This window comes from Canis aureus, chromosome 14 (assembly GCF_053574225.1).
Source record: "Canis aureus isolate CA01 chromosome 14, VMU_Caureus_v.1.0, whole genome shotgun sequence".
NCBI classification, from domain to species: Eukaryota; Metazoa; Chordata; class Mammalia; order Carnivora; family Canidae; genus Canis; species Canis aureus.
Window position 1 is genome coordinate 12,967,604 of NC_135624.1, and position 16,767 is coordinate 12,984,370.

Sequence of the window (16,767 nt, forward strand, 5' to 3'; positions counted from 1 at the left end):
ACAGTATTAACAGTTTGAACAAGTTGGTGAAGTATATAGAACAATTATACATACATTTTTAATATTGACTATCACAATTAAGTTGTGAATTATATATGGATATTTGTATATTTTATATATATACTTGTTTCATACTTATATATATACTTATTCATACTTGCATATAGAGTTAACTTGTTACATATGCATATTATAAGTAACATATATAGGTTCCCTATATGGTTAACTGGTTATAAGATTTTTAGCTATAAAGAAAGCTATAAGAAGATTAGCTATAAAGAAAGTAAAGATATCTGAAAGGGACTACTATAATCTGGAAGGGACCATATGGTTAGTATGAAATAAGTAAAAAGATGAAATAGGACACAGTGGGAGTAACTACATTATATGCTAAATATTGTATGCCATCTTCTGGTTAACATACTCTGAGGATTTGGTAAAAGAATCTTAAAAATATTAAAGGTTTGGCAAAACAGAAATCAACATAAAGAGGTTCCTAATCACTTATTAATATATCCAAAATGCAGAATAAATAAATCTCACTTATTTTTCATAGTTTTAATCATAAATTCAAAAGCATCTGAAAAATCAGAATTTTGAATTAAATTGCACTTAAATTACTTTTTAATGAAATCATCCAAAACTTAACTTAGGTCAATTTAATTTGAAAAGCATCAGAAAGAAATAAAAATTAACCAAGCAAATACAAATTTTATTCCCCTATTACATTTTATTTTGGTTTTTGATACTGAAATACATACTTCTACACGTCACAGTTAATAACTTGAAGTGAATATTTTTGTTAATGCTGCTAAGAAATTCTTGGTAAAGTTGCTAATTATAGCTATACAACATTATAGCTATACAACATCTTTAAATTAAGTAAATTTGGCAAATAATTAACCAGCAAATTGGCATTCAACAAGCTTTCTGCTAATTGACCTACTTCTAGATAGCGGATGGGAGGATGAGTAGAAGCTGCAGGAACATCAATTTTCAGGAAGAAGATGTAAGAGAAAAATATGAGATACAAGTGATTGGAGAAGTAGGAGGAAACCCAAGACTCTTCAGAGGAATGGAATTTCAAGAAAGATGTTAACAGTGTCATATGTTACAAAGAGTTCCAAGAGTAAGGTCAGTGGTACCTTGCAGGCACTATTTTCAGTAGGACGGTGACATGGGCAGTCAATTTGTAGAAAATTATGAGATGAATGTAATTAACCAAAGCCAACAATAACAAAATTAATCCTCAATGAGCTAAACATAAACTCTTAAAGCACAAGGATATAATTTTATTATTTTACTTATTTTAGGATTCTATTTCTTTTTTTTTTTAAGATTTTTATTTATTCATAAGAGACACACAGAGAGAGGCAGAGACACAGGTAGAGGGAGAAGCATCTCTCTGCGGGGAGCCTGATGTGGGACTGGATCCCAGGCCCCCGGGATCATGACCTGAGCCAAAGGCAGACGCTCAACCACGGAGACACCCAGGTGCCCCCTCTCTTCTATTTCTTCTGTCTTCCCTCCCAACTAGAGTAGTCCAATTTGGCAAATACAGGATGCTGAGTTAAATATGAATTTCAAAGACAATGAATAATTTTTAGTATAAAGATGTCCTAAGCATCGCAAAACCTCACCAGAAGTGTGCTGCATTGGGAGCAGTGGAGGGGGTAAGAGCACTGGCTCCGGAGTCACTGCTTGAATCCTCACTCGGCACTTAGTTACGTGTCCATGGGCAAGTTGGTCAACCTCCCGTGCCTCAGGCCACAGCTTGGAACACCCGGGGTGGGGGGTGGATAAGAAGAGTAATCATAATTAACAGTAATAGTAATAGTCCTTTGGGGATTATTGTGAGTTGAAGTCCCTAAAGCACTGGGCATGGCGTTTGGGACAGGCAGAGGAATCAACACGTACGACTGTCGATGAAAGGAACAACACTAATTTATACGAATGTGAAGGGGGAAAACGTGTGGGGTTTGTGTATTGGATGGACGTTTAGGTCCACCGGGGACAGTTAATAGCCAAAGCATACGGGCTAAGGAAGGCACAGGCCTAGAATGTAATGAAAGGGAGGGGGCGGGAATCATGGAAAACTTGCCCATTGGTCCCTCTTGCCAAAAGGAGTGGAGTCATTGCCCTCGTGGGGGCGGCCTTGGACGTCAGCACCCACGCCGACGACCACCGCGGGCCGGGCGGGCCGGTTGGCGGGGCGGGGCGCGGGTCCGCGGTCAGATCCAGGGCGCGGCGGGGCGGGGCGGGGCGGGGCGGGGCGGGGCGGGGCGGGGCGAGCTCGCCTGCGCGCGTGGGAAGGGCCGTGCGCGCCGCGGGTCCTGGTCCGCGAGCCCAGCCCGGCCCCCGCGGCGCCTGCGAGGCAGCGGCGCGCGCGGACTGCGGGGCTGACGCGGCGATGGGACACCTGTGGCTCCTGGGCACCTGGGGCCTGTGGGGGCTGCTCCTGTGCGCCGCCGACCCCCGCGCAGGTAATTGCTCCGGGGCGCCCGGGCGGCGAGCACACGTCCGTGCAGGCGCGACCCCGCTCCCGGGCCGCGGGAGGGGCGGGGCTGCGATCCTGGGCACCTGGGACCTGGAAGGGGGGCCTCGCAGACGGACAGACAGACACGCGCACACACAGAAGGAAGAGTAGAGGGATTGCTCTTAAGTCGGAAGAGTTACTGCTTGAATTCTAGAACCTCACCGCCCCCACTCGCAGGGGACTCGATTGAAAAAGACACACTTAACTGGGGGTGGAGGCGGGGATACAATCTGAGTCCTCTCCCACTTTTCTTGGGTCCCTTTCCCCCACCGAAGGGAGGGCAGTGTCCCCCAGTAGGACAGGAATGGGTCTCTGTGGCTGCTTGTCAGTCACGTCCAGGGGCAGCGGCCCTCTGCCTTCAAAGTAATACCCAGGAGAGGGTTGGAAGAGACTGATAAGATAAGAAATTGGAGTTGTCCCGTGGAGATAAGGGAGGATGAACCTGAGATAGGTGAGGAGCAGCACGGTCTTGGAGATAGGATCCAGAGCCCTCGCTGGAGTTTCCTGCTCTTGGCTGGGGGCTGCTCGAAGTTATAAATGTGCTGAAGCAGCAGCAGCAGCAGCCTTGGAGCTCTTGGCAAAGTCAGACCCGTAGTGCAGAAGACATTTGAAGTCCATGCTAAGCTTCTTGCAGGCCCGGATGAACTATAGGATTATAATGTCTTTAACCTTTTCTCATACATCTATTTCAAACAGTAATTTCTATAGCTTTTCTTTTTGTGTCCACTTTAGTTTTTCCACCTCCTTTGAGAATTGTAACTGGATCTAATAATTACCAGATTTGTGCAGTGTAAGCAGAAAACAAACCATTTTAGCCACCGTGTATCTTTGAGTTGTTTTAAAGCATACTGATAGTTCTCTTGAGAAGCAGCTCACTCACCCCTGTGTTTGCATAGGCACCTCCCTCTTTCTAGAACTCTTTATCTCTCCAATAGGTGGTCCTGTCTAGCTATTAGTATTTGCTGTTGAGATGCAGCAGGGACACCCCTTCTTTTAAGAAGCCAGTGTGACCCTACTGAATAACGAAAAAGGGAGTGAACTGCCCCTTCTTAGCTACCCATGGCCCATCTACTCTCTTGTCACTCTGTACAAAAGTCAAGACAGTTAACACATTTTTATATCCTCAGGACCTTTATACCATTCATTGAATGAATTAGTGACCAGTAGAGTAAGAACTTACTATCATCAGGAGGCTAAAAAGATCCCAGAAATGATCTTTTCTGAAGTCTTACTTAGTCACAGAAAACAATTTCTTCTTTAAATACACCGTTAGGTTGTGTACCTGGACTATTCTCTGCATCTTCATTTATTCTTTGCTTTTCTTAATTGCTTTTATAACGAATGGCCTATTTCTCCCCAATGTTGTTTTTCCAGCATTGTCTGCTACTGTGTAGACTGCTAACTGCAGTGGAACTACAGTTTAGTTGAGCACTACATGAAATTAAGGGTTTAATAAATGTTTTATAAATAGGTAAGAGTGATGAAAATCATCATGTATTATTCCTGCTCTTTGTGGCACAAAAGGGAGTGCTTTGCATAAAACCAATGAGTATTAATTAAGTTAATGACTTATTTCCCTGTCAAGTCATTGGTTACTAGTAGAGCCGCAGATAAAATATAGGTGTATTTACTTTCAGGCCTATAATTTTCATGATGTTTTTCTTACAACATTATAATATGTGGTATCAAATTTGATGCTTGAATTGAAATACTTGACACTTTTACCATTACTGTGTTTTAATATCTTTCAGATGGCTCTAAAATAATTCCCAAAGTCACAGAAATAATACCTAAATATGGCAGCATAAATGGAGCGACAAGGCTGACTATCAAAGGAGAAGGTATGATGGCCCGCTCTTTTTTCTTTTGGCCAAAGTTGAGGTATTTTAAAGACCATTTCACTTTTAGACCTTTCTGGTCTTAAAAAAAATCCACAAAAAATGTTTCTATGTTTCTGCATTTGGCCAGGGTAGTAAAACTCTACCCCTTTGACAGCTAACAAAATCCTTAAGAGTCTCTACCAACTAGATCATCTGAATTGATACTACAATTACTTGCTTAATTTAATTCCCAAAATCTGGATTATAATGACTGAACTGAAAGAAACATCTTTAACTCAGTTTTGCAATTATTTGCTTTGCTCTTCATGGGTCTAATAACATTTATCTTTATATCAAATATAACATGGGGGGGGGCTTGGGAGGTAGAATGTTTAATAAGAGGGAATGCTAGAGATATAGAATGTTAATGAAGACAGAAAGGCAATTGAAAGCAAAACTTTGGATCCATTCTCCTGCCACCCAGTCCTTATCAAATGCTTCATCAAAGCATGGGTTATGTATGACTCTATCTCCTTGCCAATCTTGAAAGGAAACATCGTAGGCAAGCAGTGAATTTATTTAATGAGTAACTCTGCCTAAGATTAAATAAAAATATGTGGTTCTTTTAGTCCTATGGTCTCTACCATCTAAATTATAATACTATTCAGCTTACAAATTTTTGAAGGTTGGGAAAGAAAACATTTTTTAAAAATACCAAAAACAATTATCTGGTCTTGAAAATAAAAAGAGAAATGAGAAGTTTTTCAGTTAGAATTGACAGAGCAAGATATTTAATTATTCTGTCAGATATATTGAAATGTCTTTCAATACTTCTAAGTAACATTTCTACAGAATTCAGTCTCTCAGTGATATATTTAAAATGGCTTATGCATGTAAATTGTGAAGAATATATTTTGGATTAAAGTTTGATCGGTTTTTGTTGCTTAGAGTTAAATACCCAAAGGCAATGCATTTGTTAAAGACCATTTTAAAAGTGTCTTTATCCATCGTTCCCTTAAATTGCTGTTAAGATACTGTGTTCTTGGAAGCTATTAGGTTTTTAACAGAGATTTAAAAGCCAGGAGAGAAATGCTTAGATTAAAACAAAACAAAACAAAATAACTACTCAGCTATTTCTTTCTTCATGGAGACCTGAACTTTTTCTGATCCGGGAGCTGTGGCTTGAGTTTTAGTACATAGACCCAGATGGCCCTTAGTTATAAATACAGAACAAAACAAAATATTCTATTCTTAACGCATTTTGGAAGAACGTCTTTATGAATTTAGCTATATAACCTTTGCTTCTTTCATGGACTTTCTGAGTCACAGTATATTGTGTGTCACTAGTGTCATGGTGAATTTCTAGTTTTCCCCTCCGTCTCAATTTCTGAATGCTCTTGACAGAGAATCATAGAATAGTTAAATCCTATTGGAATTGCAGATACCTGCATCTCCACCCTGATTTATTTTCCCTCTTCCTGCCTTAGCCACATACTGTAGTCAACTAAAAATGGGTTAGCATGTGTCTTTCTCAGAGGCTGAGTCTATGTACTGTTTTACATAGGTTTTCAGGGCCCATGATATGCATAGAATGTAAATTTGTGCAACACACCAGACCTCCAAAACTACAGGAATGTAGTACTTGAACAAAATTTATTTGGAGAACTACATTCACATAATCCATCAGTGTTGCCTCTGACCCATCTTTATGTTTAGATTTGCATGCACAGCTAATTTATTAATCACGGAAGAACATTTTCTAAATGGAATTGTAACTGCTAGATGATTACTTAAATGTTGGTCCCATGTAACTATAAAAATGTTTTATTTTTGTAAAGTCACGATGAAAAAATTAAATGTTATAGAAATGTTTGACTTCGAAAGTGAGTTCTCTGAAATTCTACCTTCTAGAAAGATCTACTATTAATATTTTGGTATTTTGGTAATAAATGGCCAATTGACTTTTGGCCATTTCCACACATCATATTTGCCTAAGCAAAAATTTGCGACTATATTACTTTGTTCTAAAGGCTGTCCTTCAGGAGCCAAAGAGAGATCATTTTACCATTATGATGCCCAAGTAAAAGTGTTCTGAGCAATGGCATGATCATGGAAATAATTGTGTCTCTAAGAGGACTGATTTAATGAGGGGTGTTAGCATTTTGATGATTAGTTCTGGAGTGTTTCTAACTTTATACCTGTATTTCTCAGTTATCTTTCTTAATCGGTCTCTTTACTTAAAAAAAAAAAAAAGTAAAATGGAAGGAATAGTATTTTACTTTTTACCTTTTTCCCCTAGATAATTCTCTATTCCATATATTTTTATCTAACTGAAGTGTTGAATTATATAGTTTTTGTAATATTATGGAAAACACTGGGACTTTGGTCCTGTCTGGTTTTCAGTCCATCTTTGCCCCTTCCCACAATGTGACTGGGGCAGGTAACCCCCCTAAGCCTCAGCTTTCTCATCTGTAAAGTAGGATATTGCTTCATACCTGGTGGGGCTGTTGTAAATATTGAAAAGGATGATGTATCTAAGGTCCCAATGATACTATTTGTTCCACAAATTAGAGCTATTTTATTTCTGTTATTTTGTTTTATTTTTGTATATTTTTTTGCATTTATGTCACAGGTTTGTTTTCATTCTTGAGAAATTATCCTTCATCACACTGTACCTTTCCTTCTCATTGTTTTGCATGTTACAACTTTTGAGTAGGTTTATACTCTCTCAACCCTGTGTTTTTTTAACTGGAGAAATCCAAACAGCCTACATTGTACATGGTAACTGCTGGCTTTAACGACACTGACATTTTCCATGATAGCAGCACAGGCTGATATCAGGAGAACCAGGTTTGCGTGCCTGGCAAGTCTTGTCTCCAGTTTTTCTGCAAAAGAAAAAAACACACCAACGTGCCAGGAATTTCCATCTGAAGCCTCAACCTTTTCTGTTTCCAGGGTACACTCAACCCTTCCTGTAATCTTTGTGCTTTGGAGTACTTCCAGTGGTATCCTCTTTATACCCAATTTTTAAATTCAGAATTATACTTGTATATTGAAATTCTTTTTTAGAGGTGATTCCTTTGTACTGCTTTTTAACTCTTTGGAATTAGCTAAAAAATCAGAAATATTTCTATAGTTGTGTTTTTTAATCAATATTTGTAATGAGGAAAAATGTTACTTGGCTCATGTTTTCCCATGGATTTTACTCCTATGAGGTGTATGTGTGTGTGTATATATATATATGTGTGTGTGTGTGTGTGTATGACATAAATTATGACGACATAAATATGATATAAAAATATATACGACAATAAATACACATGTGACATTAAATATATATGACATTAAAACAACTCAGCAAAAAACATAACATCTTTTGTTGATTTTATTTTTTACGATTGTATTTGTCTCAGGAATGCTGAAGAAAAAAATCTGTGTTACCATACCAATTTTGTGACATGTGCCTAATAGGAAAATAAATACATGTATCACATCCTGAGCCACGCTACAAGTAAAACTTTCCATACTTTAGTTAGTTGCCAGCAGCCCTTCTGTGTATTTCAAGCTCAACGTGAACTCCAAAGATAAGCAGAAGTTGGCAAAAGAAAAGAGCAGGTTTACAAGTAACTTGCTTTTCTGTGCTTTCCTGTATCTTTTCAAAATTTCATTTTAGCAGTAATTGCAGTCATAGAATCAAAACTTCAGATTCAATGCAAATATCTTTCACATGTCAAATTGATACTTACCTTTGTACTTTAGCTTATAATTGGATGAGTTCTGTTGGTTACAATTTAAGCTTAGAGGAAGAAAGTGTTGTGTACTCAAATCCCTACCCTTTGTTGAGTGTCTGCTTATTTTTTCTGCATATAAAAGATAGGAAAAGAGCTAAGAATATAGGGTCTGAAGGAAGTTACATATGGTAATGGGTAATAGCTTTAGAGTGTATGTTTTTAAATATTGTTTTACTCCGAATATCACAGGTGCCAGGTTGACATCTACAACCTGGATTTGGATCCTAGCCACCCATTTATTAGTTTTCTGTTATTTAAAAGGGATTACGTTAACATTGAACTTAAATTTCAGGATTTTTGTGACCAATAATAAGATCCAATAATAAGATCCAATCCTCATTTCATCTTCCTAATAATCCAATAAATAGGCGATTATGGTCATCTTTCTTCTTTCTTTCTTTTTCTTTCTTTCTTTCTTTCTTTCTTTCTTTCTTTCTTTCTTTCTTTCTTTCTTTCTTCTTTCTTTCTTTCTTTCTTTCTTTCTTTCTTTCTTTCTTTCTTTCTTTTTTTTATTTATTCATGAGAGACAGAGAGAGACAGAGACATAGACAGAGGGAGAAGCAAGTTCCCTTTGAGGAGCCTGATACAGGACTCGATCCCTGGACCCCAGGGATCATTGTGATCTGAGCCAAAAGTGGGTCCACAACCACTGAGCCACCCAGGTGCCCCTATGGTCATTTTTCTGATAAGAAGATTAAGAATGAGAGAGTTTATATCTAGAATTTGAACACCTGAAGGTTCACAGCAAGGATATGTTGGAGCTAGGATTCCAATCCAGGATGTTAGGGTTCCTTTAAATAGCACTATCTCAAACAAGCAACTTTCCCAGAGCTGGAGTTTAGGGGCTTTGGCATTTGGTGAACATCTGGCCCAGTGAAGTCCTTAAACTAGGCAATTCATGTTTTAATGGGCCTTTTTAGAAACACTGAAAATTTTTAATAATTTAAAAAGCAATAACATCAGAGATATTTAGCAACCTCAGTTCAGCCACATCAGCTGTTAAGGGTTATTTAATGTGAGCATGTGTGGTAGTGGTGTTTTCTGAAGCATACTGCAAAACTACATGATAATTTAAAGGAAATACCTAAAATTTATTTATTTCTTCTAACAAAAGCAGTATATATACACATAGGATTTGGAGTTAAATCCAAATCTTTGGGTTTAACTTTTTTCCTGGTTTACTGATTTTAAGTTTATTATTGTACTGTGCTTATGCTCTGCAGGTGATTAAATTCTGAAATGCAAATAGCTTATAAATTTACTTTAAGGACATGGAGGCAAAGGAAAAATCTTCATAATTTCAAAAATATTAGTTATCAATTTGGCAATAGTAGTGTTTTAATGTTTAGTACCTTGCAATACTTAGAGAAAAGTAACATTTGAAAATGCACATACTTTCAGAACTCAGAATTCAGAAGTTTTAGATTTTGAAGTGATCGAGGCAAAAATTATTTATTTACTAATTTAACTTTATTCCAGAAAATATTATAACATTGACAAACTTACAGGTTTACTCTGCATATTAGAATATTATTAAGTATATTTTAAACATTTTTATTAGAATATTTAATTATAGGATTTAATCAATAGAACAGTATCCAATTAATCTTTTTTTAAAAAAGATTTTATTTATTTATTCATGAGAGACACAGAGAGAGTGGCAGAGACATGGGCAGAGAGAGAAGCAGGCTCCCTGGGGGAACTTGATGCGGGACTTCCATCCCAGGACCCCAGGATTATGACCTGAGCTAAAGTTAGATACTCAACCACTGAACTAGTCAAGCATCCCAGTATCCAATTAATCTTAACCATAGGTTTTATTTTGGGGGTTTATTTCAAAATTGAATGTTGTTCCAGCAATATAATATACTTTTATGTGGCATAAAATTACTTAATGGATATTTAACTACTTCTAAATCTAGTTTTGAATTTTCATGTATTTACTATAAGATTAAAATAACTTTCATCAATTAAAAAAATAATTTTCTGCTCTGTTTCACATCATCCATTTCTCTGGTTCTGTTGAATCACACCCATTAGCATGCAAACATACTGTTATTTCACCATCCTGAAAAAAACAAGAGCAAAATCAGCAAGCTACCTCTTGCTCCACACCCCCTTCCAACTACCATCCATGTCTGTTTCCCTTTATGGTAAAAATCCCCAAAAGGTATTAGTATTTATTCTCTTCACTGATTATTATCCTCTAATCTTCTCTTGACCCCATGCCACTCATTTATCCATCACTCACTGAAACAGCATCTTTGCTGCTGTCCCTAGTATTTATTCTCAGAACAGCAGCTAGTGAATGTTGGAAAGTGTAAGTCACATCATGCCATCCCTCTGTTGTGAAGCCTCCCATACTTCTTCACTCATAAAAATAATCTAAATGCCTCAATTTCTGGTCTCATATCCTACCACTCTCCTCACACATACTTCTCCAACCGTGCTTGCTAATTCTTGAATCCAGAGACATGCTCCCACCACAGGACCCTGAACAACATAATCCCTCTATCTAAAATGTACTTGCCCTGGATTTCTTCTGGCTTACTCCTTCCAGAAAGCTTCCTTGACCATTTATGTCACATCACATGCTGCCTATTTCCCAGGAACAGGGCTGGGAAATCATAAACAAGAAGGTCTCATAAAGAGGCATGTGAAGGTGCTCATGGTATGAGCACAAAGCATGCAGATCTATGTCTCAAGTTAATTCCTACAAGAAAGGATACCTCATAGAGGAAACAGAAAAACCATATTGATTGAATGACTCATTCGGGAGCTTCTCTCTTTGGCTACCTCAATGCTTGTGCAATGGACCCATGAACAGAGGGGCCATGGGAGGAAGATGGTGCCTGAGCTAACACCATGGACTCCCCTTTCACCAAGGCTAAGCTATCCACTGCAGTTGCTGAATACCTGACCTGCCAGTAGCAGAGACCCATACTGAGATGTCAATAGGGGCCATCCCTCAGGAAGTCCACCAGCTACTAAGGGACAAATTGACTACATTACTCCCCTTCTCTCATGTAAAGAACAGAGGTACGTTATTGCTGGAACAGACACTTGCTCCAGGTACAGATTTTGCCTTCCCTATCCACAGTGCCTCTGCCAGCCCCATCTTCTGAGTACTTCCAGGGTCTGAGTTGCTTCCACAAAATTCCATAAAATAGTGCCTCAGAACAGGAACACATTTACAATGAAAAAAATTGTGACTGTGGGCATATTGCCACAAAACCTATGTCACTCTGAAACCTGTGGCCCAGTAGAATAATGGAATGGTTTATAAAAGGCAAGCCTAAGATCCCAGCTTGGGAACAACCTCCAGTGGGGTAGGACGCTGGCCTCCATCATATGCTGTATGCATTGATCCAATGGCGGATACATGCTACTGTTTCCTGATAGAACGCGTGGAGCCGGAAAGGAATGGTTACTCTCTGTCATTATCATTCCCAGTGATCTGGAAACTGAGCTGTGCTTTCTGTCCTTGCAGCTTTAGCTTCTGCTGGATTTGGGGTCTGAGTTTCCAGTTAGAGAATACTTTTGCCAGGGATCCCTATATGGCTTCCACTGAACTGAAACCACTACTACTTGATCAGTTTGAATTCATCAAACATAATTAGTAGACTACTAGAGATAATCAGTTCTGAGGATCCTGAAGAGGTAGGGAAGGATATGTGTGGAATTCAGGGTACTCATGAGGGTATGTCTTGGCTTCCGTGTCACATGAGAACTGTGAACAAGCAATTGTGGCAACTACAACCTAACAAAGGTAAAGCAAGTAAGGGCTCAGACCCTCAGGAGGAAGGCTCGTGTCACTCCATTAGCTGAAGGGCTGGTTAAGGGTAAGGAAATCTACAATGGGTGGTAAAGAGGGGGTATGGGGAATATCCGTTATAGCTTCAGGACCAGTTGTATTAATTTGGCCTGTATCTTGTCCTGCTAACCCTCTTGTATTAAATCTTCTGTCTCATCTGGCCTGCTTTTTTTCATAATAGTTATCCTCAGCAGATAGAGTGTATGATAGGGGCAGGGGAAGAGTCTATTTTCTCCAGCCCTCCACACCCTGCCACTGGAATATAAGCTATTATTCTGCGCCTGGCAAATAATAGGTTCTCAAGCATTACTTTTTGTGAATAAATGAATTGAAGGCAATTTTTTAGTCTTCCAAAGAGGATTACAATCATAGGGATAAATATAAAATAGGTTAACTGCTTACTTCAGGACTATTCCTTATTATTTATTTATGATTCAATACTGAGTAACAATTGTTAGAGCTTTGAAAACAGAGTTCCATTAATAATAATTTAGTGTTTTTACTTTTCCAGGTTTTGCTCAAGCAAACCAGTTTAACTATGGAGTTGATAATGCTGAGTTGGGAAATAGTGTGCAATTAGTTTCTTCTTTCCGATCAATTTCTTGTGATGTAGAAAAAGATTCAAGTCATTCAACTCAAATTACATGCTATACCAGGTATGTTTTGTAGTATGCTTAATAAGAGCATTTTATCATGTATGTATTAGTATTAGATACTTTTTTATATACTCTATTAAAATAATATTTTCCGATCAGCTATTTTTTATTTCATAATGTTTAGACCATTTTATAACTTTGTTTTATTCAGTGTAATGCTCTTTCCACATATTGGCACAAAAAAATAAACTCTATATCCTCTCCCCTGTTATTAGAGCTATTATCTTATCATTATTGATCTTTTTTAGAGGATAAATGACTACTATTAAATTATAATGATGCTCCTCAAAATATCAAAATTATGCTTTCTTGTATAGTTTGATTAATTTTGTTCAAAATCTTGACACAGTGATTAAGATTAAAGACAATCATTTTGTATAGTGACATTTCAAGTTCTTTACCATCAGCCAAAATGATGTTTGTTATTAGCAACTTATCATAAAAATTAATCATTTTACATAGCAAATTTTATTTTATTTTATTATATAGCAAATTTTAATAATAAAGCAGGTACACATATTTCAGAGGATTTCATTTACATTAAGCTTGTCGGCTCTTCTTTAGTAGCAAAAGCTTTAGAAATTTGATCAGAACTTAAAAACAAAACGTAACATAACTGTATGAAGGTGATATATTACTGTTTTAAGTGATTATTCCTACATTTGTTATTACATTTTTTTTTCCTTTTCAGTAAGCATCAGTGTACTTAGAATAAGGCTTTGCCTGAGGTCTGTGATGTTAGAATTTGTAGTACAGAGTTCGGGATGGAGATCCTTCATGATACAGAACAGAATTCTAACAATTTAGAATTCAAATAATAGAGAATGGAATTTAGCTGTACATCAATTAGAATTTTAGGCATTTATTTTAAAAAATGACTTGTAGTCTCTAGGGCAGTATTTTTCATTACTGGTATACAGTAAATAAAAGGGTCATTGCATTCATTCTTTATACGTTCTTTATTTGCTTTGCAGAGCAATGCCAGAAGATTCCTATACTGTGAGAGTCAGTGTGGATGGGGTTCCTATTACAGAGAGTAATACCTGCAGAGGTCGCATCAACAGCTGGGAATGCACTTTCAATGTATATTGAAAGGATCTCCTCTTTAACTTATAGATGATCGATCTTGTGCTTGCTTTCTTGCTGAAATGGGCTTATATTTTGTAATTTTACAGATTGTTATCTATTTCCACATTGAAAAATACTGTCATGTAGTGAAGAATAACTTCACTCAGTTTTAATGATCTTCTGTGGTAGAGGAATGTCTTTTATCATTTATTTGTTACTCTCTTTAATTTTATTAATGAATTAAACTTTGTTTTCTTGCTCACACTATTTTTTCTGTCTCCATTTCTACTCTTAGTTTAATTTTCTTTTCCTTATCTTCATTGCACTCACCTTCATTTTAAATAGAGTCATAACTATTTATCCTTTCTTTATAATTTCTAGTGCATTGAGATAAAATATGACTGCACATACCAGAGGAATCATTCAAAATTTAGTTACCCTATACATAGATATTTACAATAATACATTTCTTCTAAGGACCATCCCATATATTTTTTAAAACTATGTCTGTCTATCAAAAGTATGAGTTTCCATCCCTCATGTGGGCTCCTTGGAATTCTTTCTCCCATTCCCTTTTGGTGTTACAATTCTTAAGAATTATACCTGCATTGCTCTAGAGTATTATTATTATTAGGTTCATTACTAAAGCTTAAAGCTTACTTTGATGGATTTTATCCAGATTTTGCTTCTGTTTTTGAAATATGCTTTGTTATTTTTTTCTTCATAGGTTTAAATAAAAGAAGGCTTTCTGTAATTTTATTTCCCCCAAATTCCTAAAAGTTGTTACCAGAAAGCCTTATTACTAGGATTTGACTTACACTGTGAACAAAGGAAGATTGAATGTTAAAATTCCAACCTAAAAATATTGAAATGAAAGAGAGTTTTTAGTGGTTAAGGAAAAGATCTTGAATAAGCAGAATAATATTCTAAACCTTATTTTTTATATGTAAAAAGAGATATTTTTACAGTCATATTATGGATATTATTTAAATGTAAATAATGTAAGAAACAGAGATATTAGCTTATTGGTGGTATTATTTTACAGGCAAAAAGTTTCAGAACCCCAATGATAAAGAGCATCACACCTTTATCTGGAACTCCAGGTCTGTTATATGACAGCTGAATATCTTTTTTGATTTGTGGTCATTAATTTTATTTTTAGTATATAAAATTGTTTTATCTGATAATTTATAAATAACATATTTCTGATTATTCAGTAACTCCCATTATTATTTCAAAAATGATTTTCAGTGGTTACATCTAAATCTGCTATAACGTATTTTACTATCTCCCCATTTGACATTTAGCTAGCTTCCACTTCATTATAGTTATAATTATACTAGCTTGTAATCCCAAGAGGAATGTGAGAATACCTTTTTCTATAACCTTGACAATTTTAGGAACTAATTTTTTTCAAGTATCACATTTCTAATTTTTCTAATTCTTGATTTATGCAAATTTATTTATTTAATATATATTTATTGACCCTTTGTATTTCTTCTTTTGTGAATTACTTGTTTATTTCCTTGGTTTAATTTAATGCTAGTCAATTTTTTCCATATTAAAAGAATCTTTTATATTTTAAGGATGTTAATGATTTAAATTTTAACAGTTTTTCCTGTCATTCAGACATTTTTTAATTTTTAAAATTAAATCTGTAGATTTTAACTATTGTTTCTTTCTTCATTTTTATGCTGTAGAAGGCCATGCCACTCCAATTATATGAGTATTATATAAATATATACTTATTTTTCAAGAGTTTTTATGGTTTTATTTTTATATTTAATTTTTATTTCTCCTAAGATTTATTTATTTATTTATTTATTTATTTATTTATTTTTTGGTATGAAGTAGAGTAGGGATCTTAGTTAATTTTTGAAATATATCATTCATGACCCAAGCAATAGTTATTGACTAATTCATTGTTTTCCCTGAAATATTTCTTTTATCTCTAAGTACGTACAGATATTGCTTAATTACTATACATATTCATTCATGTTTTATTGTATTTGCTAGACCTTTCAGAACAATGTTAAACAAATAGTGATGAACTTGGAATTTAAGTGTCTGGATTCTGATTTTATTGGGAATACCTTTAATGTTTTGGTATTAAGTGTATGGGTTTATGGGTAAGTAATCTTTCACAGAACTTTTTGTTTGTTTGTTTTAGGCACACTAATAACTATCCAAGGGAGAATTTTCACTGATGTCTATGGAAGTAATACTGCGTTAAGCTCAAATGGGAAAAATGTTAGGATTTTGAGGTAAATTTCTGATGTCGAAATATATTGTTCTCATTCATAGGTAGGATATGGTATTCCAAAAATAGTGGATTTAATGGTATTCAAAAATCACTACAATATGATGGGATTAATCAGTGTGTTTTCAGCCGTATTACAGGAAGAAAAGTAGACTGTTGGATGATCATTGACATAGAAGCAGTGGCGAATATGCCTTTCATTTTTGGTCTGACATAATTCATTTTCTGTGATGGGTTTTAATTAATAGAAAGCACATGGAGGTAAGTCCAATAGTAATTGAGTTAGTTATAGAACTTTATTATTGGATAACATTGTTATCTAATCTAACTGCCTCATTTTGCGTATATATGTAAGTGTGGAGCCTCGGAGGTTCATTGCTTAGTCAAGATCCGAAAACTGGAGTCTCTGGACATACAATTTGGCCTTTTTTCTTCTACACAGTGGTGTATGGGAGAGTGCTAAAGCTAAAAATGGTCAATAACTTATATTTTTTTAAAGATTTATTTATTTATGTATGAGAGAGAGAGAGAGAGAGAGAGAGGCAGAGACTCAGGCAGAGGGAGAAGCAGGCTCCATGCCTGGAGCCTGATGCAGCACTTGATCCCGGGACTCCAGGATCTTGCCCTGGGCCAAAGGCAGGCGCCAAACCGCTGAGCCATCCAGGGATCCCCCTGGTCAATAACTTATTAACAGCCTAGGGGTTGAATACTGATTCCTCCATTTACCAGCTACGGACCTGATGGTAACACTGGCTAGTTACCTAATATCAAAAAATAATTGTCCACATTTTGGACTAGCTTTGTCACTAATCTTTCTGTAGC

At 36.3% G+C, this 16,767-nt stretch overlaps 1 protein-coding gene across 5 annotated transcripts in view; it reads left to right on the forward strand.

The window, feature by feature from the left end:
* Nucleotides 1-2,342: 2,342 nt before the first annotated feature.
* The window catches only part of PKHD1L1 (PKHD1 like 1), a 148,110-nt gene continuing 133,685 nt past the window's right edge, over nt 2,343-16,767 (forward strand). For all 5 annotated transcript variants that reach the window (XM_077846995.1, XM_077846996.1, XM_077846998.1 and 2 more), the window contains exons 1-6: nt 2,343-2,483; nt 4,288-4,377; nt 12,473-12,617; nt 13,592-13,700; nt 14,731-14,788; nt 15,856-15,949. In XM_077846995.1, coding sequence (XP_077703121.1) covers nt 2,411-2,483; nt 4,288-4,377; nt 12,473-12,617; nt 13,592-13,700; nt 14,731-14,788; nt 15,856-15,949 — 569 coding nt within the window. In that variant the 5' untranslated portion in view covers nt 2,343-2,410. The remainder of the gene's footprint in view (nt 2,484-4,287; nt 4,378-12,472; nt 12,618-13,591; nt 13,701-14,730; nt 14,789-15,855; nt 15,950-16,767) is intronic.